The sequence below is a fragment of the Brachycentrus maculatus genome, unplaced genomic scaffold (genome assembly GCF_059751285.1).
Source record: "Brachycentrus maculatus isolate JH-2025_06_01 unplaced genomic scaffold, ASM5975128v1 h1tg000042l, whole genome shotgun sequence".
Lineage (NCBI taxonomy): Eukaryota > Metazoa > Arthropoda > Insecta > Trichoptera > Brachycentridae > Brachycentrus > Brachycentrus maculatus.
This window is the reverse complement of record NW_028280796.1, coordinates 829,303-853,396: the sequence shown is the minus strand read 5'-3', so window position 1 is coordinate 853,396 and position 24,094 is coordinate 829,303. Positions and strand designations below refer to the sequence as shown.

Below are 24,094 nucleotides of genomic sequence, written 5' to 3'. Positions count from 1 at the left end.
TTCTTATTGGAGTACTATGGCTCGAACAATGTTGCAAATTTTTTTTGAATTTGTTTGGTTGCGGATAGATTGAATATTATCATTTATTAAAAAAAAAACATTTTGAGAAATTAAAAATACATTGAAATCCTAATAATTGTTGTTATAGCAATGTGATTATTAATTATTATAGAAACATTTTTTGGAGCCATATTTGTCACGTTTTAACACTAACTATATTTAAATCAACCATGTGACTTTTGATATGACTTGATTTCAAAGGATTTAGTTTTAATTAAACTTTTGTGATGTTTTAATATTGAATGGTAACATACATTACACCTACAACTTGTAATACATCTCATATATAAATATGAGATGTACTGGAAAGAGACAGACATGCTAAAAAGATGCTCTCACAGGGCTAGAGTCATCTGAACTATCGATCACGCACATTTATTATTACGTACAAAATAGTCATGATCTTAATTTGGCTTCATTTTTTCGCTGAAGCTGGATAAATTCTAATTTACTTATTCAAGTCCATTCGGACACTCTCATCAAATAGAGTATTTACGTACTTTAAAAAATCTTTTAACTAGCAACATTTTTCTTATTTTTTGAAAAAGTATATATGAATTATAGCGCGGGAAGTCAAAATATCAAAACAATAATACAGCATAAGAGGTTTTTTTTTTTAAAGAAATATATTTTGAAAATAATTACATCCGTGATGGTGTGGTTACCAAATTGATTAAAAATGAGGACCAATACGCGTAATTTTGATAACTGGTCAAATTCAAGGATCCAAGGTTTTAAATTTAGAGTAATATTTCTAAGTGTATTTATTCCATTGAATTCATAATTTTAATTTTGCAAATTACCTTCCTCTTAAAATCCATTTTACTACGATACATAGTAGATAAATACACATTATTTATTTATCAGTAAATGTTTCCTTCAGCCAATGAGAATGTTAAAAGAGTAATAATGCTCATTTTATGAAGAATAATTTATGAAGAATAATCACTGTGTAATAATTGATTGAATATTTTGCTATCTGCAGATAGATTTCCATATTTGACTGCAGAAAACGATTCGAATAGCTGTTCATCAGAAGAACAATTTTCCTTCAGTTTTGTTAAGCGCGAAGATGAACAATTTGGCAGCGGTGATTCGCGAACATCCGCAATAAACAACATGCGTGTACAGGGCAGGCGAAGACAGTTTTGTTGCTACTATCACAGATATCCTTACCCATGGTGGATGTATTGGGTCAAGCCAGTAGCACAAGCCTTTTTCATCTTGCTGTGTATGTACTGGATATTCAATATTTTCAAACATTACAGCCAAGTGGTAATGTCTTTTGATTCAATGTCAATTAATTTACAGGAAATTAAAATGGATTTAGACACTTTTAGTGTAAGTATTACAAATTTGTTTATTTAACAAATTATGCTGGATAGTATTTTATAGTTCTGAACTTGTAAAGTATTTAATCTAATACTGTATCTACTTGCAATGGTGCATATGGTAATGCACCATTGGGTATATAAGAATCGTCATAATATCAATTTCACAAGAATCTTATAAAAGTAGGTATTGGAATCAAATACAGAAATCTCCATTCAAATAATGAGCAGCTTAAATTTATTTTTCTCGGCCTTATGATTGAATAATATTATGGTGTTGTATGTCATTACTTTTAATAGCCAATGTTACAGATGCCATTTCGGGGGTGATGGTTGTAATTTTAAAAGGTGGCCATCAAAAGTATGGACCCACAACAGGATAATATCCTAGTAATAAAATTTTCAGCTTTTTCATTTGATTTTCATTAGATTACATTACGGTTGCCATTTATCTTGATGTATCGAGACATGTCTTAGTTATTGGCAGTGATGTCCCGAGGATCTAAAATATTTAGTCTAAATACTGTGAATTTTCATGTGATATTCACATGACGTGTGAAACGAATCATTCTACAATTCTCTTGTTTGTATATTTTCACAAGTATGTCTGAGTTGCATAAGTAACTACTCTTTCATTAAGAATAATTTTTGCTACTGACCATGGGATGTGAATTAATTTCCTGAGGTAATGATTGGGGTTTTATAGTGTCAAGCTTCCAGAATTATGGGTATTTAAAAAAAAATCTACAAAAGTAAAGAAAAGTAAATGATGGAGTGGTTTCATACTGTCCACGGAAAAAATACATGTCAAATATAAATTATTTGACCTCATTAGGGGAAAACTGTAAGGCAATTCTTTTTATAATTATAATTTTCCATACCATAAATGCTAAAAATTATTCTTTGGGAGAAAGAATATAAATGTCGATCTTATCACAACAATGTCAATGTCTTCTATAAATAATAACTATGAACATCAGGATTTGGTCCAAAGATAATATATATCGTAATGTCCACCAGAGGTGGTATTACAAAAGTGTTACCTACGTTGATGTGTCACAAGTAGCTTTTTTCTAAACTATTTTATTGTAAACTACTTGAATATTGAAACAGGTACTATACTTAATTTTACTTAAAATCTGGACTTTTACTTTAAACGACTTGGCATATTTAAACTAGTGGTTGATTCATATTTTGAGTAATTCAATATTACCATAAAAAAATATTGTATGCTATTTATCAAATATAAAGTTTAATTTATACAATATATTTATAATAGACTGCACTGTCGTCGGCTGTCCAAACTCAAAACACAGTAAGGGCCATTTTTTTGTATGTTTTTTTGCAATTTTAGACTAAGTAGATTCTACTTAGTCCAAAAATGCAAAAAAAACGTACTACCAAAAAAAAGTCCCTTACTGTGTTTTATGTTTGGATAGCTGTATAGGGGTTATACTCGCTAGGTGTTCATTCTATTACTTTTATTATAATAATACTAATATAATAAACATGTCCACTAATAAAAACTTACAGAAAAGTTTGCAACACACAAATGAAGGGCAAATGAAAAGTCATCACCAAATACAAGATATCACGGGTATTCTGTCCAAGCTGACTCTCCTGACCAACCAGTCTTCGGAGCACTTTAGTTCTTCACAGGAGGACATCAAATTACTGCAAATTTTGAACTCCGCAGAAAGTGTTAAGGACGTCATTAGAAAAGAGATTAATGAATATAATGCCGATAAAACATCTAAAAGTGATTTTGCTCTAGAATCTGCAGGTAAAGTAATTTGTAATATAATTAATCCAATGATTATCCTTATAAAAATATTAATCAAAAATGAAATGCCTTTTCACCAAAAAAAATCAAGTTGGTGCTAAATTGGATTGTTGGTAAAAAAACGTAAAGTAACTTTCACTGACTACATACTTAATAACTAAAAAAATATATTTCTTCCCCTTATGTGCACTAAATGGTGCATAGGGTACTGAATCAAATTGATAGTGTTAATTCTGCATTTCAGGTACGTTTGCATCCATTTGGCATTATTAAATAAAAATTGAGTGAAAAAACACTTATATTTATTTTGACCCCCTAGGAATCGATTCCTGCAAAATTAATGCAAGAGGTCCATCAACGAAATATTTTAATGATTTTTATTCCATTTGTCATATCATTACAAGTCATAATTTTTTTATTTTTACAATGGGGTAATTTTCCGCGAAACTTTGCCGTCTATGTCTAGCAAAGAAAGGACAGATATGAGAGATATGAAAAATACAACGTAGCATCATTATTTTTTAAAATCTTTAATTATATTTCCAACTGAGGATGGGGAAATCGAACATGTGACTCTTTTTATTCAATTTGATCCTACATTCCAGAATTTCTATAGATTTCCAGATTAAATACAAATAAAACTTCTAAACTTTTCATATTGTCAGGCCAATTTTTAAAACTATTTTTTCAAGTACAAATTAAACCTTATTTATGTATTAATTCCAGGTAATAAATTATCTAATTAATTATGGTTGATTAACTATAACATACTCAAAATTATATTTATCAACCGTAATTGTTTAACTTAAAAGTTATTTTGTAAAAATTTGTGTTTTTGCAGGTGGAAAAATATTGAGCATTTTATCAACCAAGCCATATGTCATACAAACAGGGTCATTTGTTTCAAGAGGATGGAATTACTTGATGGGATTAATCTGCAACCCTGCAGAATCAGCAAGACCTATAATACAAGTAAATTCATTTATTAATTTGCCATTTAATTTGTATTTTAATTTATGAATTAATTTTTAAATCTATCACAGATTTTTTGAGTCTACAAAGCTGTATTTTATTAAAAACACATAAAAATTAATATTGTGACAATTGTTTCGCTTAGTTATGGCATTTTTAAATGAATGTGAAGATTAAATGGACTGACAGTCCTTATGTAGCTATACAATTCTAGGTACTTGATTTATAGTTTTAACATGTGCAGCAATAATTTATGGGAGACAACAATAGTTAGTGGGGGGTGTAGGTTCATACACTTATATTTATTTTCTGGGAAAGGAAGAATTTATTGACATGGCAATTTGTGAGAGATTAATGTTTTTGAACTAAATACAATTGTTGGTTGTATTATTTTTAATAATTAATATATGTAGATATAATTGTATTGAAAAATATAAGTTTATCAATAACGCATCATGCAAGCATTTATAAAGAGAGAGATGATGTACAATTCTCACAATATAAATTTTTATGTGTTTTTAATAAAATACAACTTAGTAGACTCAAAAAATCTGTGTTTGATTTAAAAATTAGTTTATTAATTAGTAAATTAGTAAATTAATCCTTTTGTATTCATTATTGCATCTTTTTTGAACTGACATTTTTATAAAAAAAATTATTAAAAAAAAAAAGCTATAATTCTTATTATTTTTTTTTAGCCACAAGTCAATCCTGGAGAGTGTTGGGCGTTCCATGGGTCTAAAGGGGCAGTGGTTATAGAGCTGTTGAGGAAGATATACATTTCCGGAGTGACTCTGGAACATATCCCCTTCAGTATATCACCCACACAAGAGATCACTTCAGCCCCTAAGACTTTTAGCCTCTGGGTAAGATTTTCATTCAAATATAACGAATGACCTAATAGCATCAAGTGTATTATTTTTGTTTTTTAATATGGTATACAAGTTATTTTTTATGTATATTTTTTTTCATTGGGATTTACTGTGACCACAACTATGAGATTCATATTTTTGTCTGTTGACAGGGTATTGAAAGCAAAGAATTAGACGGATACTTTTTTGGTGAATTCCTGTATGATAAGTATGGTCCTCCGGTGCAATACTTTGATGTTCAGTACCACGCCAATACACTTTACAGCATCATCCAGCTAAAAATCCATTCCAACTGGGGAAATCCAGACTATACTTGTGTCTATAGATTACGGGTCCACGGAAATATAGAAACGCCTTACTCTCTTCCCAAACAAAATATTGTATAATTATATTAAATGTTTTGTTTCCTTTCCTTGTTTTATTCAATTTGATTCTGGCTTTTGTCTGCACCCAATGGTATATACGACGGCACTGCATCAAATCAATATTGTAGACTTAAACATTAACCAGGTATCAAGTGTGAAAAAATAATTATATTTTTTTGGACTCCCTTGTGGATTGAATCGAGATATTAAGCCTGGTAGCACAATGCGTTAACCACTACTCTTTGGAGGAGGACCCTGGTTTTATGGAGCGAGAACATTTTGAAACCCCAAACTCACAAATTGATTCATAATTCACCTTTTTACTTTTTTAAATCAAGACTAATCAAACTTTGATGAACCCTTATTGGAATACGTAGAAACTATTTTTAGTATCTACAATAATACAAACAGACATTTTCACTAGACAATATAGCTCTATTTTTTCTTAAGGGATTTGTACATATCGCTCACTCCTTTCAAGAACGTCATATATTAAAAAATATCGTCAATTTTCAGTTATGCATGCTTTTGGAATGCCCAGAAAATGTACTATATCCCAGCAAAAGCAGCATTATGCAACCTCGAGTGCCCTAGCAATTGCTGCCTTTCCTTTCCCATATATCAGTTGTCTTTCACCCTGAGCTCCTTACATTCATTATCCTTATATGTACACGAATCAGCCATAATAAGGGCCGGAAGAAGAGGAATATATTTTATTTTGTCAAAACATAGTATCAGAACTTTTTCTATAGCTTTTGTCACATTTAGATTGATAAACATTTCAATTTAGGGTACATGGTAAGTAATGTAGGAATTTTGGAAATATTTGGGAAAACTAGGACAAATAAAAACTCTATAATTTTAATTTTGTATTTATTTGAGTTTTCAAAATAACATATTTTAAACTATATAAATTACAAAAAAAATAAACAAAACCGTTTTGACATAAAAAAAGTATATGGCAATAAATAAATATAAATAATGTATGAAGGGTTTCACTCAGTCTCGACCATTTTATTTAACAAATAATTTGGTGACCAAAAAGCTGTATAACAATATAATAAAAATATAAATTGGTGAAAAACTATAGTTTCTCAAAAAAACAGTTGAGTTGCATTACCATAATGCATATCTGAATTTCAAAACTTTTTCATTGGCAAAAAAAACCCGTGTTGCAATTTTTTTTGTCTAAATTAAAAAGTTTTTTTTAATGAATTTTTACAACTTTTTTAGACACAATAATAATCAATTGATTTTTATTAAAATTACTAAAATATATGCATACTTTTTCGAGACGTTTTTTAATGTTGTCAGTTAACTTTCTTTAAATTGAATAGCTAAAAAGTGTCCTTATAATACTTTAAAAAGGCCAAGACCACTTAGTTTTAAGTCTTTAAATTTTATAAGAAGAAAATACAGTTACATATTCAAGACAAAAAATATGACCAGGGTTGTTGGATTTAAAAACAAGTGTTTTAAGATTCACACAAACCAATGTAATTTTAGGCAAACGGTAATATTAATACAGTGAAAAATTCTGGAATAGTACGCATTTATATATCGCCCATGATAATGCAATACCTCTCATACCACACTTTAGTATAAATCATTTTTTTGTGAATTTGTTTTGAAATGTGTGAATATGCAACTCATGTGTATCTCAAAAATAGTTATTTGTCCTTTGAAATACCTCATTAAGAGGTTTAAGAGATATAACAACAGAATTATTAACAAACATGGTCACTCGTTGAATGAAATGACATGTTGTAAAACTTCATTATTCATTTTGGTTTGCAAGCTATCAAATGTCATGGAAACAAAGAAAATTTATATTGGAAAAAATGTAATATCAGCTCAGCCAAAAAGGTGATAAACTAACAGTTCTTAAAAATAGAATAAACAGTACACTATTTATTACCTGAATGTGATTGAAGGAAAAAAATCCAATGAGTAAATTTATGTTTTATTCAGTTTCGGTGAATTTTAAATAACAAAAGCAAGAGGCTATGACAGATTCACACGAGTTGGTTGCATCTAAAAGATACACAAATAAATAGGTGGCTTGTAAGGTATTGCGTTATCATAAGGGATATGTATTTATACCCTATCACAATTTTTTTTTATGTAATGGTTGGAATGATTATCCTAAAAGGCAACTTTTTTACTAATTCTAATCAATATACAAATCGTTCAACACTCGAAAAATAAATATCCACTCTCACGGTGGTACATACATAAATACATAAAAAAAAGGTTGGTGCAAGCATATTAATAGTATAAAAACTAATTGTCATGATTACCAATAATTAATTTTAAAATGCTATTTTCTCCAAATCGACTAAGTTTCAAAACATATTACATAATACATAGTTAATAATACATTCAAAGTGCTGAGATAATCGAATATCATGAGAATAAATAATCACGGTACGTATATAAATTTAATTTTTAAACAATATCTTTAGAAAAGTATTTTTAATTTTCACCAATCAATAAAACCAGTGAGAATAAAAAATCTCATCGTCTCATTTCACCTACTGAAACACACAAGACATATTAACCCTTCGCACTCAAAAGTTTTTTGGTATGTGCGTACCGCCAACTCAATCAAACTCTGGAACTTATTAATATTTAATTGTACTCATACAATTGATTAAATTATATTGAAAAGAAAAAAAAATTGAGAAGTAAGACTATTTTCTTGCCGCCTTTATGGCGGTACATGAGTAATACGGCAAACCATGCACACCACCCCTACGGGCACTCGAGTGCTTAGGGTTAACAATGCACTACCATTGGTGCATAGTCAAAATAAACAGACATAATATGTATCATTGTTTGCTCTGTGGTTTATATTAAGGTGTTGATTGATATATTTTACGAAGTAACAAAATAAAAATGTGGTTCCCTTTTTTAAGGTATGTATTTCCTTTGGTAAAGTTATAAGGTTACAGTCTTCTATTATCTTTTTGTTTATTGATTTTTATGCAGTAACTCCTCTACATACAACGGATTCTATTTAGAGTTCTTATTTGTTACAAGAGCTGGTGGTGTACTTAGCACTGTCGGCTTCCTCGCCATTGCGACTCGGGCACTCCCATTGTGCAGCTCTGAGGATAAAATGAGTCTGACAATAATGTGACCAAAAGTGGCTACACTACACTCGTTTAGTTAACATTACTGAAGCTTAAGTTGGTTAGTGTTGCCGCTGAATAGTGGAGATACTAATCAAACTTATGGGCTGCTATCAAATTTTGAAATCTAGTACAATTTCAATAATTGGATACGGGCGCTTCAAATATTTGCAAATAAAGTTTGGATGTAGAATACTTACTTTTTATATGTATAAAAATAATAAAAAAATCTTTAAATGTGGTAGTGAATTGAAATTTAATAGTTAAGAGAGATTATCACTGCAAAAATGTCTGTTTGACATGTTTGCAGTTATGAGAAATCAAATTTGTTTCTCTGATTTAAGAATTGACAGCTATAGCCATCGGTCAATAGACATTACGCATGGAAAAGACTGTAATAACTGATACAAAATTCAAGCAATTATATGGTGGGAAAAGATATTATGTCTCTATATAAAATATATTTAGATAAAAAATGCCCCAGTATGCGAGTTGTATTTAAAGATTATTAAAAAAAGTTATTATAATGTGTCCAAAGTAATATAATAAATGAGTGATTTATTCTATTGTTTCGTAAACAATATATGAACCCAAATCTTTGTAAATACCAAAATACTGGATTTATCCCGAGAGGGGTTGTTATCAAGATATATTATAAATGTCCAACAGAAAAGAAGCAATTTCTGGGCCTCTCCCAAAAATTACTTTGTCTCTGTGAGAATCTATAATATAACAATATAACAGGTTGAAGAAAATTATTTTGATAGTGGATTGGGGTACATATTATAAGTTCTCATAAAATTATAAAGTGATAATAAGATTTAAAAATTGACAAATGCAGAAAGGAACAACAGTCACGTGCCACATCCCTATTTTACTAAACAGGTCTCAAACCTGCAACTCCTTGACAACAGTGTACAAATACCAAATACTACACTATGTAAACCATCCACTTGTTTATATGAAACTAAATACTTTCGAGTTACAGATGGAAAATAACATTTTTGTAGTTCAAGATACCAGAGTTAGTTCATTAGCCATCAAAATTACTACTCAATATATTTTAAATTCATTTTAGGATAAAATTATTTCTATTGTTCCATTATTTTTTTAAATACCAAGTTTAAATATGTTAAAATAATAAAGTCAGCCACATTTGTTATGTCGGGTACACACGGGTCGGGTTTTTTTTTTTTTTTTTGAATTTTTATAAAATTATATTTCATTATCACAATGTAGCTGAAGACAATTTTTTTTGGGGTTTTAAACTATTACCATTAGCAGTGAACAAATTAGAATTAATATATATATATATATATATATATATATATATATATATATATATATATATATATATATATATATATATATATATATATATATATATATATATATATATATATATATATATGTACATCAGAAAGTATACATATGTATTTCGAATAATATCACACATGACTTAAATCAGTCAAAAAATACATTTGTGCCTCTGGTTTTACTGTGACATTAGTTGATTATTAAGTCGCATTATACAGGATGTAATAATGTAATATTTGGTATGTAATACAGCCAGTCTCTTTACAAATTACACATTCCAGTACAATAATCCTACACTAAGGCACTTAACAGCATGACCAGGATTCTCTTTCAATATTACACGAATTAATTCCATGATAACAAACTCAGCTAGAATCCAGGCTTAATTTACACACAAAAGCAAACATTAAAACTTACTCTCTGGTTCAAACATAATATTTCATTCCATCGCATTAGTAACATGGTTTTTGAATTAGTGATCATATAAAACGATTGTAGGCACATTCATTACGATTCGATTACAAATGTACTTAATCTCGGTCATACATTGTAATGAATATATTCACAGTTACACCACTCGGAAAATGAAAACCTTAATTGACTAAACCAGAATATCCGGGGTATGTTTTATAAATATATTACTTTTTCACTCGTTTTTCTATATAAAAGACTTTGGTAGTAATGTACAAATCTAATTTGTAAGGATAGTAACAATAATTGAATTATCATTGGTTAAAGTTGAAGATGCTGCCGATGTCGACTTACTTATTAGCTGTCCAAGTGGTTTCTGGCACACTTGTTATTCCTTCCCTACTCCCAATATAACTGGGCGCCGGAGGGAAGGGGATATCTGAAAATACAAAATATTTTTTTTATATACAGTCAGTGATCCTTATCCGTAGTAAATGAAATTGTTTATTACTATTGTCACCTGTTCCCGGTACTTTAGTTACAGTCCGCTGTCAGTTATTTATATAAATTATAATGCTATAACAACATCTAGGCTGTTGTGACAATTAAATAGTTTTTATTGAAGATAAAAATTGAATTGTAATTTAGGTGTGAACTAACTCACCCATCCATTTATGGCAGGAGCTTCATCATCAGAGTGGTGGTCCTTCTCTGCGGCTCCAAGGTCCTGGATGTTGTTTCTGGGTCGCAGGGTTCTGTAGTTGCGATCACCTCGGATCCAAGTACTCTCCTCCGTGTCCATTTCCCCTTTCTCTTCCGGCTGTCTCCTCACCTCGAACTTCTTGACCCCGTTTAATTGACAAACTTCTACTTTCATGATCTCGCATGTTTTCCTAGTCTTCACGGTCATCTTTGGGTTTACGTGGATATCTTTGTGCGCCGGATACGGAGTCACCGTCAGGCTCATGGAGTTCCGGTGAATGATTCCTTCGTCATCCGTCCCGTTGGTATCGAACTCGTTCACGTTTCGGTACTCGCTCAAGGTATTGCGTCGACTCTCCCCCATGGTGTACAGGCTTTCTTTATTTATTAACTTCTCAAGTTCCGGAACGTCAGTTCGACTTTCAGGAGCCATGTTGCTGGTGCTAACGGTCAAGTTGTCCGATAAAGAAATAGAATTCCTTAGGTTCTTTTCGTCTTCTGGCGAAGTGTCGAGTTGCTCTTTGCAACTGGAAATGTTATCTTTGAGACTGGAAAGACTCGTTCTGGACCGGACGATCTCCGAAATATTACTTTCTATTTTTTCATCATCCGATTTACTTTCACTGTGGCGACTCGGAGCCGGAGATTTGTCTTCTATTACTTTTACCTCGGGAAAGGGAGGTTTTTTGTCGGCAGTTTCTTTATCTTTTTTGGGGCGATATGTAAATTTGGGCATTCTACACGCCCAATGGTCGTTAGCGGAACCGATGGAGCTAGTGCTTGCAGCGGAACTGGCGGCCGATCCGCAACTGACAAAATTTCCATGTCGCCGCTGGTAGAACAAGATATAAGCGCTGTTGTTTACTAGTTCGGATACCACATTGTCACTGGGAACCGGGGTGACATGCGTGTCGTCAAACTTGTACCAGCGCTGGTCGTAGGGGTTGCGGCAAGCGGCCGTGTAATGGCCCGTCTCCAGGTCATTGCCGTGGTGGTAGCAAACGGCGTACAGATCGTAGCAGTTGTCGAGGGAGGCGGAGAGCTTGCGCGGGCGGCGCCACGGCGACCAGCCTGGTCCACCCAGCGGAGCGGCGCCCGCGGGAGGCGGCTCCCTGTTGGCCAGGTGAGGCGTCATGTCAAACCCGTACAGCGGGAAATCCACCATCGTCGTCAGTTTAGTACTATTACGACCTTTAATCTGCTGTCTAAAAGAAGAAATAAAATAATTATAGATACAGGAAAATTAACATTTGTGAAGTGCAATACACAAACAGAGCTGTTTATATAAGTCTTTCATCAGAATAATTATCTGCATCTGTTGCACCAAGACTTCTGGTGCTTTAGCTATAGCTATATTTAAAGTCGATACAGAGACAACAAACAAAGTTATGATAGTTAGATAAATGGATAATAATAAAAACCTTTATAAATTTAGCTATGTAGAAACTTACTATATACAATTTTGGTTCATGTTTTTTCACTTTACAGGAATTATGTTTTAATGATTGTATTAAAAAAAACTCACTGCCTGAATCTCTTGAGATGAATAACGAGAATATCCGGTAAGGACCATAAACCTAGAGTTTTCACGACAGGCAGGTACTGCTGGCACTGCGGGCACCTGCAAGTAGAACACACATGAGTGGTTGTGACTGCAGAGAGTGAACATGCGTGTGTGTGTATGCGGTGACATACCTCCAGGCGTCCTCCATGGCGAGGGTCTCGGCGCGCGTGTAGTGCACGAGACAGTCAGCGAGGGACAGCCGTGGCGCGGCACCAGTGTCCTGCAGAGCCTCCGCGACACTGCTATGTTGTTCCATGTTCTCACTACAATCCTCTAGTAACCTGACAATCAATAATAATTTTTTTGTGCATTTTTTACGTTTGATAATTTTTCTATTAACCTCCCTGTGTGCACCACCCTAACATGGGGGCCATAAAATACCAGGTCAGATAATACCATAAAATACCCATGCGGCACACGTTTGGGGCGTAGTGAATATTTATCAAATATTTCTAGATTATGTCGGGATTTAACTGATGACAACACAATATAATCATTTATTGGCTAGTTTCTACGTTTTTATTTTTTTGAAATGTTAAGCGGCAACATAGTATTTCATACATATTTCTTTTCCCATAATCTTTTTGGTTAAAAATAATACAAATAAAATAAGGTTTCTATAAGTTGAGATTTTTTTTATTTTAATTAATTTATCAAATTTTAATTCAACATTTTAATTTTCACTATTATTTCTTCAAATTACTTTTTTTACAGCCTCTCCTTGAACATTCAAATCAATGACTTATTTGAATTTTTTGCATATTTGCCAGTGACAGCGACGTTTTTCTATGTGCATAAATAATTTCACATGTACTTTTTTCACCAAACTCGGGTAAGCTAGCTCTTTTCTCAGACAAATCCGCATGCCTTTTTTAAGTAAAGAAGTATAGTCTCACTTGTCCCTCAGGGGTTTATCCCACTCCAAGAGTAGCTGCAAGTGCGCCGGCCCCGAGCGCTCCCCGCCCAGGGCCAGAGCCTGGTCAACCGACTCCGTGTACAGCGGGTGCTCCAACTGCAACCGTCAAATCTTTTACTTAAATAGTTAAGCGCCATTATAGTATACCACACAGTGTGTGTGTGTGCATGAATGTATATGAGATGTGTGCGTGTATGTTTATACAGGGTTTTCCATTAAGAATGATACAAGTATAATGATATATAGAAAAGCATTTTCAGCTATGAATGGATACATATCACTCACTCCTTTCAACAACATCATGTATCAAAAATCTTAAATTTTCAGTTGTGCATGTTTTCGGAATGCCCAGAAAATGTACTATATCCCAGCAAAAGTGGCATATTTTTAACTTAATATTTACCCGCTACAGGGCAGAAAGTGTTGTTTTTGCATTTAGAAGAAAAGGTATTGTTTAATTATTTTTATAAAAAAACTAAATATTTTTCAAATGAAGAAAAAACAATTAGGTTTTAACTAAAAAGATCTGTTGCACAGTAAAAAAGTTCAATAAGTGGTTTGATACTTATTTTTAACACATTTTACTATATTTTTAAACTTTAAAAACGACTTCCTGAAAAATCGAGTTTTTTTATATATGACGTACAAAGGAGTGAGCGATATGATTATATCCTTATTTAGTGTACCTCCGGCTGCAAGTATTGCGGTGGGTCGGGCAGTGGGCTGAGCAGGCGCAGGCGGGGGGAGGCGGGCTGGGCGCGCTGCAGCACCCCCCCGCCCAGCATGCCCGCCATCTCCTTCAGCACCAACTTCTGCAGGTCCGCGTAGCCCACCTCCCGAGGGACTTGCATCGCATACGGAGAACCTGATGAAAGTACGCACACTAATGAATAAATAAACTTCTTCTTCTTCAAACCCTTATCCGCACCTCAATGGTGCATAGGGCACTGCATCATATAAACACAGTGTTACGTATTTTTTACGAATGTTTAGTAACGTCACTCTAGAATATTTGGTTAAATATGCATGTATGGTTTTAACTTACCAAATCTCTGCAAAGTGTCATCCTGTACTAAGACATTGACCCACAGCAGAAGGAGGTATGGTTCTGGGGGTGTGGCCAGCGGGGGGGCCTCTACACAGTACAGTGCGGGGGCCAGTTCAGTCTCGCTGCCGGAGGGTGGCGGGGGAGGACACCCTCCCGGCCACAGAGGCTGGCAGTCACTCAGGGTCCTTCCTATACCTGAAATTTCAATGAAAAAACGGATTGTTTTATTCAGGTTTTATAAAGCTGAATAATTTGAAACAGAAAGGATTTTTTTTAAAAACCCTTATCCGTATCCGATGATGCATGGGTCACTGCATCAGGTAAACGCAGTGTTATCTTGATTGTTAACACATGAAGGAAAGGTTCCAGTCTAGGGTGATATTGAATAAATGGAATATTAAAGAACAAAAAGTAAAAAAATCTAAATAAATATAACCCAGAATATACGGAACACAGATAAAGAACCTCTAAAAAAATATTATATTTAAATATTTTTGGTCATATACAAATATATCTGGAATTTTTGTTTTAAAATTTTTACTAGTTTAAAATTTATAGTAATTTTTCAAAATCGATGCTTTCTTTGCAGACGTATAAAACTGCCTCGTCACAATAGTAATTTTAATACAATTTGTAGCTGACGCCAAAGTTGTTTGATTATATATTGCGTGACAAGTTGAAATAATTAGCGCCAACCTGTGGAGGTAAGTTGGACGAGGATGATATCCGAGAGAGCTATTCCCGTGTCACTGTGCAGCAAGTTCCTCAGGTCCCGAACCGTGTAACTGGCGGCCACTCGCACTCCCAGCCGCACGCTGCGGGGCTGCTGGTTCGCATACACCACCTGAATAGTATTACAGAGACACCAATTAGTAGAATTTCAGTTACAGCGGTACGATCCCGAGTCCTTCTGATATCCAGTCGGATAATGTGACTTTTTTACCCTGTACACACTGCACACCTATCTGAGGAGTCAACTCTCCTTGACAACGTCCACATCATCTAATCTTCTTCTAATCCCTTATCCGCAGTGGTGCAATGGGTTAACACATATCGCTCACTCCTTTCAATAATGTCAAATCAAAAAACGTCAATTTTCAATTGTGCACGTTTTCGGAATGCCCAGAAAACGTACTATATCTCAGCAAAAGAGGCATATTTTTAACTTAATATTTACATGCTACAGGGCAGAAAGTGTTGTTTTTACATTTTGAAGAAAAGGTATTGTTTAATTATTTTTTTAAATATACTAAATATTTATCAAATGGAGAAAAAAACCTTCAGGTTTTACCTAAAAAGATCTGTTGCACAAAAAAGTTCAATAAGTGGCTTGATATTTATTTTTAATACATTATATTATGTTTTTAAACTATGAAAACGTTCTCCTGAAAAATCAAGTTTTATTTTTTATTTTTGACGTTCTTGAAAGGAGTGAGCGATATGTTCATTTGACAGTGTAACCTGCGCCCAAAAGTGACAAGTAGCATGAAAGGGTACCGTAACCAGGAGCGGGTGGTCGGGCAGGTGCGGCAGCTGCACACTTATACAGTGGAAGGGGTCGAAGGTGTTGCTCTGGCGGTGACAGCGTGGGCAGGCCAGCGAGGAGCGGAACTGCGCCTGGAACACGGCCTGCACGAAGGAGCTGTTGCAGCGCAAGTGGTTGGCCAGCGTCTCCGCCGCCACCACCTCGTCGGGCCGCCCCACGCTATTCTGTAACCATACCAGATACCGCTGTAATAATGCGCGGTAGTGCCATATACACATATATAGACATGTCATCAAATCTATTCTGCAGAGTAAGTCGTCAGCTTAATTTGGGTGTATTTTACTGGAGATTATAAACATTACAATTCAATCATCGAACAGCATTTTTATAAACTCAAAATACACTTAATGTGTTCCACACGTATGTATAAATTGATTAATTTCATTCAAGGTAAAATAATAATGATTTTACTCTCCCCTGCAAAGTGAGCCCTAGGCTAAAAAGTTACCGATTTTACTATATAGTTTAGATTACTTATGATTTTGAAACACTTACAGATCCATATTGTGAGGGAGTTAAACTTACCGATTATTTATTATTTTTAGTTTAATATTTGTTTTTTTACCAAATATAAGTAAAATTAACTACACTACGGAGATAAAACTTTAATTTTCGTATGGAATCGACCCACAAATGGTTAAGACAATTTAAAATGAGTTAAGACACTTTATGAATTAAGCCCACAATGTGCAGTTTGAGTTATTGCTGTAGTAGAGTACTATTGTTTTTTTTAAGCAAATAATTTTATATACATATAGTCACAAAACAATCGGTACTTCTCTATTCAAATATATATATATATATATATATATATATATATATATATATATATATATATATATATATATATATATATATATATATATATATATATAAAAAAGTTAAGAAGATAAATAATATAAAAATTGAAAGGTGATATTTGAAATTAATATTTCTTATTTTCTGCAAATGAAAGATTGAGAAATCGATCATCATAGTAGATAATAATTATAGATGTTTTTCTAATTAGATCTACATACATACAATTAATTCCCTCTGAAAAGACTGAAATCATGAACGGTTTCTTGCAGTCTCTTTAAGTCTGTAGTTTGTACTTTTGCAGTCAAAACTATAATGAGTAAATGATACTAACCTTTATTGTTTTATATTTCTTTTTAGTTGCCGTATTGAGGTCCTCGTGAACTTTATCCAACAGCCATAGAAGGAACTCTTGGGCATCATGCTGGCTGCTTCCACGATACTGGGATCCGTGTCTCTCCACTATTGCCTATAATAATTTGTATAAAATTACTATTTTAATAGATTTATATTATCCACTGACACTTCGTGATTGAATTGCATTTTAAATATATTATTAGATTAAAACCAATATTTTTAGCTTTTCCACTTAATTTTTATTTGACCAGCGACCGGGTTTCGTCGTTACCGACATCATCAGACTGGTCCAGTCAATGATCCAATGGTCCAATCCATCAAACCAGTCTGATGATGTCGGTAACGACGAAACCCGGTCGCTGGTCAGATAAATATAAAGTAGAAAGGCTAAAAATATTGGTTTTAATCTAATAATATATTAAAATTACTATATTATTATAACTAAATGAACAGTGAAAAAAAAATGGATACGAAATAATGCACAAACTGAGTGCATGCCTTAAAAAATATCATTGTTAGTAAAACAGCCATTGTGGTTTTATAGATATAAGAAATGATTTATAGGACTCAAAGTATAGAATTAATGTTCTGCACCCAAAAATTCTCCGCTTGTGTATTGGGTACCAATAGGGGTCAAAGAAGGAAAATATGAATTTTTCAATTTGCCTTTTTTATTTTTATTTGATTGTCTTTGGATTTTTATATCCAGTTTTTATGCAAAGTGATCATGATTGCATAGGCCACTGCATCATATTGACGCAGTGTTATCACGATCGTTGATTGTACCAAGCCAAGGTGATTAGCTCTGCGATTGAGGTACCATTCCAGGGTGATATTAAATAAATATGAAAGTGAAAACCACCCATATTTATTTTGACACCCATGGGAATCATACCCAGGACCTCCAGCACGGTAGCCATATGCACTAACCATTACACTACGGAAGTGGAAAAATTTTACAACCCCCTAATAATATATTTCACCTTTTACTTTTAAAGTTTTAAATTCGTTAATGTGCCATTTAGCGCTTTTCCGCTTGCCATTTTTTGACATATTGCGACCTCTCAAATATCTTCTTGCGACCCCCAGGTTGAGAAACAATGAATATACTGATCAATAAATTTAATACAACTAAACATACTTAAAAAATTAAACAGTAAATTATTAATTCAATTAAGTACTTGAAAACTGTAATATCTACAAATAAATCCTACTCTTCAGACAATCGAGAGATAATAAATTAGATACCCGAAAAAGCAGAGCTAAATTTTATCAACATTTCATGATAACACAAAAATAAAATATAACAAGTTAATAATTCATTCACCTTGATTTTATTCTCAATACAATGTTTGCAAAAAAATATTTGCATAAACCGATACAAATATAGGTCAGACTAAAACTGGTTTGAGAAAAAAATCACGGTCACTAAATGCCATGTAGATTTGTGACTAATCAATTATTTATACTAATATTTTCATACTGCGAAAAGTGACAGTTTATTTTGACATAATTTCATTTGAATTCTCAAAAACTCTATGTGAATTTGTTTCTCTAATTCAATTACAATGCAATATTGCTCTAACATTCTAGTTTAAAAATAGGAATTGTTATTGGCTCGAAAATCAAAATTATACACTAAAAAGGACAAGAGTTGGAGTCCAAAATATCTCGTTTCAAAAGCAGTGTATAAAAAAGAGAGAATTTTAAAAAATACATTTTTTAAATAAAATAATACTAACTCATTATTATTGGGCAGTTTTTTCATCAACTCTGACCCTTATTATACTCAGACAGTCTGCCGCCCGACACTCAGTATAACAATCACAAGTAACAGCAAACCCAATTCTGATCTGCACATTTTTTTTGGCTTCTCTCGCGCTCAACCAAAAAGTAAGCAAATAGAACGCTTATAAGCGTCTCCCGCTCTCTACCAATAGTATGTAGAAGGAGCTTTTAAGAGTTTTCCGCAAACAATGTGTTAAGAAAAAAAAATTATTTCAAGAAAATAGTTTTAATAATAGTAATTTTCGAAAAACACACAACTTTCAAAGATTGTTTTTTTTTGTATGTAAATTTTCAGCAGCTACAGGAAAATATTTTTGCATACAAAAAACAAGTTTTATAGGTCACATTCCTGTACAAAAACAAAATCATTGGCCAACTGCCAAACTTAATACAAATTTAACTGAACATGTGAGAAGCATATCACATACATATTTATTCTGTACAGAGAGCTTTGCAAAACAAATTAATCATCGAGAAATGAATAAAATGCTAAAGAAGGGTAGAATCCACATTTAGGAAACAAAAAATGGTAATACCACTTTTCGTGACTACCGGTTTTGGAAAATCATTCCATCGTCAGGTCATTAAAACAAAATTATTACGATTTGACATTTATCAATTTGACATTTCGTAGTCGTACAGGAGAAAGTGACCAACTACCAAAACGTAAAATGCTCAGGAGGACCATTTAAGTCACTTTTGCTTGGCAAGAAAATAAACATCAATGCAGTTAGTCATTTTTAACAAGTCAATATATTATACTTCCAAGTTTAAAATCCTTTGAGATTTTTTCAGGACAATATTAAGCTAGTAAGATATCAAATAGTCAATGATCACGGTTTTATAAAAAATGCACTTGGTCACTTTCTCCTGTATGACTACAATTTATCAATTTGACGGTTATCAATGCAGTTAATATACAAAGTATCCTTAGTTGATTTGAGCATTGTTAGGTGCCTACCTTGAAGCTGGTGCTGAGCTCCGGGTAGTACTGGCAGGCCCAGAGTGCCTTGAGCAGCAGGGCCAGCTGCTCCGTGAGCTCGCCGCGCGTGCCGAGTTTGCGCGAGTTGGAGCGGCTGCGCCGGCCGAGGTCTGCCTTGTACTGGTCCAGCACGAAGTACTCGGCGATGATGTCCGTGTGCGACAGGCACTGCAGCACGGCGTTCATGAAGCACGTGTTGCCGTGGTTGCGGAGCCCCGTGGCGCCCGGCGTGCGCGACGGCGGCCACGCGGGCGAGCCTACCGGGGGCACGCGCCCGCCCCACTCCGCCTGCCCCCCGCCACCCTGCTTCCCCTGCAATACACATACTCGGACGATGACAACCTCGCTCTCAATATAGTCACGGACTATGCTCAGTGAGGCGTTTATGAAAACAAATATAATATTGTAAAAAAAATTATACTACGGTATTGTATAAAGTTTTGTAAAAAAAAGAAATAATAAATAATAATCATAATAAATAATTTTAAAAAAATCACTGAAATTAGTAAACCTTTTAGTAGTATCTATTTACTAGTCCGCCTCCGTGGTGTAATAGTGTGTTTAGCTACCGTGTTGGAGGTCCTGGTTTCAATTCCCATGGGGGGTGAAAATAAATATTGATGATTTTACACTCTAATATTTATTTAATATTATCATGGACTAGTCCCTAAAGTGCAGGAGTGATCACCTTACCTTCATGTAAGTAATGATCAAGATAACACTGTATCAATGCAATGTGAAAGAAAGAAAGAATTTACAGGTGCGATTAATTTATAACAAATTTTGGACCAGTTTATTATTGAGCGTGTGACAGTATAACCCTCTCTCAGTGGAACATTTTGTATTCAGTTAGAGAAAAATTTTATTTGAAATATTGTAAGGCTGCATACCCATCTTATAGGGAAATAATAAATCCCTCAACACAAGCAGTACGCTCTATTAGAGATAACTCATTGCTCAAATCATATTGTTAAGTTTTGGTATCATGATTATATGGTATGATGTTATAATTTAAACAAAATAAATCAAATGAACTGCACATACCATATCGCTCACTCCTTTCAAGAACGTCATAAATCAAAAATCGTTAATTTTCAGTTGTGCATGTTTTCAGAATGCCCAGAAAATGTACCATATCCCAGCAAAAGAGGCAAATTTTTAACATAATATTTACCCGCTACAGGGCAGAAAGTGTTGTTTTTGCATTTTGAAGAAAAGGTATCGTTTAACTATTTTTTTTAATATTTTTTAAATGGAGAAAAAAACCTTCAGGTTTTACCTAAAAAGATTTGTTGTACAGTAAAAAGTTCAATAAGTGGCTTGATATTTATTTTTAATACTTTGTATTATATTTAAAAACTTTAAAATCGTTATCCTGAAAAATCTAGTTTTTTGATTTATGACATTCTTGAAAGGAGTGAGAAATATGTCTAGTTACTAGGTAATAATAAAACCACAAGGCTCATAAGTGTGAACGAGAAATCTCTATGACACAATTTAATACCTGAGCCAGTGAGTTATTTGTACTCTTGGAATGAATATTTGATTTCCATCATATGAACCAAATTTGATTGAAAGAGTTAAAATGATCAAATGTTAATGATGTAATCATAATTAAAATAATAATAAGTTAAGCTATTAGTCTTATATTGACATTGTAAATTTATTTAGTGCATGTACTTAAATATTCTAATAAACATACATTTAGACTAAAATTTTGCTCAAAATTGAGTAAGGTGGGGAATAAGTTTTAATTTCAAAATATTGTAAATAATATTATAAAAGTATCACATAACTGTTTAGGCAGAGAGGGCTTAAATTATAAATTATAAGCAGTCACAACTAAAAATAAAGTAAATAAATGATATTTGTGAACTTTTTTGAAGTACTTCGAGGCGAGAATGATCAAACTATAGACATTTTTTAAACCAAATACAACTGCACGATAATATACCGTTAGAACTAGCCGGAATTCTTATTGAGATCAACATTCTAACAGTTTTGTGTTTTTTACATGCACAATAAACCAATTTACTGCAATTATGTCGACATGGTCAACAGTATTAGCGATAGAAGATATATTTACGCATAGGTCCTTGAAATCCGACACGGTACTATGTAGTCCCGAAGTAAATATTGAAAAGACCTTGGACGGTTATTAACTAGTTTACGGCGTAAATACAAGATAACTGAAACTATTTTAGATGCAACTGAACATTGCTAATTATACAAGTAATGAAATTACCGTTGTCACGCCTACGGAATGCATATGATGAGCAATTTTGTTGATAATTTTTTTCCATGACGGTCTTCTGAAAACTTTTTTACCACACTTTTCACTTTCGTTGACGTTTTGATCATTTGAGACATTAATTATCGATTTGGAGTCGGCGTCTTTCTGTTTTGATCTGTGCTTTGACATTCTATTATTTCCAAAAGGATTCCGAGGCAGTGTAAATGTCCTTTTTAACCGGGAACCTTCTGTTTGATTCTGTTTCACATTCATCGTATCACTGTCATTGATTAATTCACCTTCTGAACAAGATTTAATAAAAGTATTTATATTATCTTGAGACATAATCATCGGAATAGCAAATATTACGGCTTTTTGGGGCGGTAATTGTCATTTCAGGTCGAAAAAGCGTCAAAATGCCAAAAGAAATGTCACCCGGCCGCCATTTTGAAAAAACTTATCACCGTTATGTTGGCTACTTGCGAGCGAACATGGAGCAATGCAAAACCCAGCAGACATGTTGGCATGTTCATACATTGTACAAAAATACAATTAATAAAATGGATTAGTACTTATTTAACTAAACCCAAAAGTAAAAGAGGTTTATATTTTTTTATTTACAAATTGCTATCACAATATATTTTTCTTCAGTTTCCACCATATTAAAAAAACAACAACATAAAAGCGTTTTGCATCTAAATATAGTTGAAAAAACCTGTAAAGAAATTGTAATAGAGTATTATGTAAAGTTTACGCTGTATTAATTTTTATGTATTAAGAATAAATTATCATTTTCCTTGAAAAGTAAACTTATTTTTGGCAAAGTAACTGAATTCTTGTGAAATGTGAAAAATATTATACATTTATGACTATTCACAGAGATTTCCTAATATTAATTTTACTGATGTTAAATAAGTCTTGACCCTAATAATTATTATTGAAAAAAATGCTGATACAGAAATTTCAACATTGATTTCTTGTAATTATTTTTGATCCATATTTTGTATTTATAAACTAGTATATAGTCTAGTATTTATTCAGCTATTGTACAAAATGGTTCTATTTTGGATAAGTGCAATTGTAATGTTAGTATGGGTCAATTTAATTGTGAGTTCAGCGTGGGACCTTTCACATTTGGGTATAAATAATTATTCAGTACTTCATGTTACAATATTTGAAAACTATGCTTATTTGTCTATAAAATTATTGAATGAAGACGGACATTACCCTACTCTCATTGAAGCGCCATGGCCTGAAAAAAAATCTTTTCTTACAAGAGCACGTATATTTTCTTTAAAAGATAATCAAAACCGATGGAATAATAACTGCAAAAGAATTATACAAGCTAAAAGTACAGATGTTGATACTTACGGAAGACTTTGGGTCTTAGATGAAGGAAGCTCTTTTTTAAACTGCTCTTCTAAGCTAATGGTTTTCAATATACACACTACTCAAATCATTCAAGTGTATGATTTTGATGATAATGGTTTGAAATTTTCAAAAGTTCTCATTGATTCTCCTTTGCAATTAAGACAAAGGGCGTATATTGGCGTATCTAATGCAAATATTTTATTTGTATGTGAAATCTACAATTCAAGATGTAATGAATTTGTTCTACATGACAAAGTCGGTGAAATTTTAATAAAAAATGGTATTATATCTACTGAAAACATAGCAATATCACAAAAGGATGATTTACTTTACATTACTTCACCAAAAAATATGGCCATATTTAAAATTAAATTAGATGTGCTGAGGCGAAATCTGAATACGGTAAGAATTTACATTAATATTTTTTACATTTTATTCTAAAAGTCTAAAAATTATGTTTATTCCTATTGATGTAACATAATTCATTAAAATGCATTGTATATTTCAGAGAAAAATTATGCAATTCTACGTAGATTATATAGGA

At 32.8% G+C, this 24,094-nt stretch overlaps 2 protein-coding genes across 5 annotated transcripts; one reads left to right on the top strand and one right to left on the bottom strand.

Moving 5' to 3' along the window:
• The first annotated feature begins 632 nt into the window (after nt 1-632).
• On the top strand, nt 633-6,048 carry LOC148312361 (SUN domain-containing protein 2-like). 4 transcript variants are annotated; one of them, XM_088277441.1, is made up of 7 exons: nt 633-791; nt 1,046-1,291; nt 1,372-1,401; nt 2,925-3,174; nt 4,016-4,146; nt 4,845-5,012; nt 5,171-5,522. In XM_088277441.1, the coding sequence occupies exons 3-7, from the start codon at nt 1,381-1,383 to the stop codon at nt 5,402-5,404; spliced, it is 804 nt and encodes a 267-aa protein (XP_088133567.1). In that variant the 5' UTR covers nt 633-791; nt 1,046-1,291; nt 1,372-1,380; the 3' UTR covers nt 5,405-5,522. The 4 variants fall into 4 exon arrangements, with proteins under 4 accessions (XP_088133567.1, XP_088133565.1, XP_088133564.1 ...); XM_088277439.1 differs by lacking the exon at nt 5,171-5,522 and adding an exon at nt 5,900-6,048 and having other exon boundaries at nt 1,046-1,401; XM_088277438.1 differs by having other exon boundaries at nt 1,046-1,401.
• A 4,440-nt stretch (nt 6,049-10,488) lies between these two features.
• Usp15-31 (Ubiquitin specific protease 15/31) lies at nt 10,489-22,682 on the bottom strand. Its single transcript, XM_088277363.1, has 12 exons — nt 22,192-22,682; nt 19,926-20,258; nt 17,154-17,288; nt 15,973-16,185; nt 15,172-15,319; nt 14,473-14,670; nt 14,114-14,292; nt 13,408-13,523; nt 12,643-12,792; nt 12,473-12,568; nt 10,910-12,152; nt 10,489-10,684 (listed from the first exon to the last, which is right to left on the bottom strand). Exons 1-12 carry the CDS (start codon nt 22,528-22,530, stop codon nt 10,634-10,636), a joined length of 3,201 nt encoding a protein of 1,066 aa, XP_088133489.1. The 5' UTR covers nt 22,531-22,682; the 3' UTR covers nt 10,489-10,633.
• Nucleotides 22,683-24,094: the final 1,412 nt, after the last annotated feature.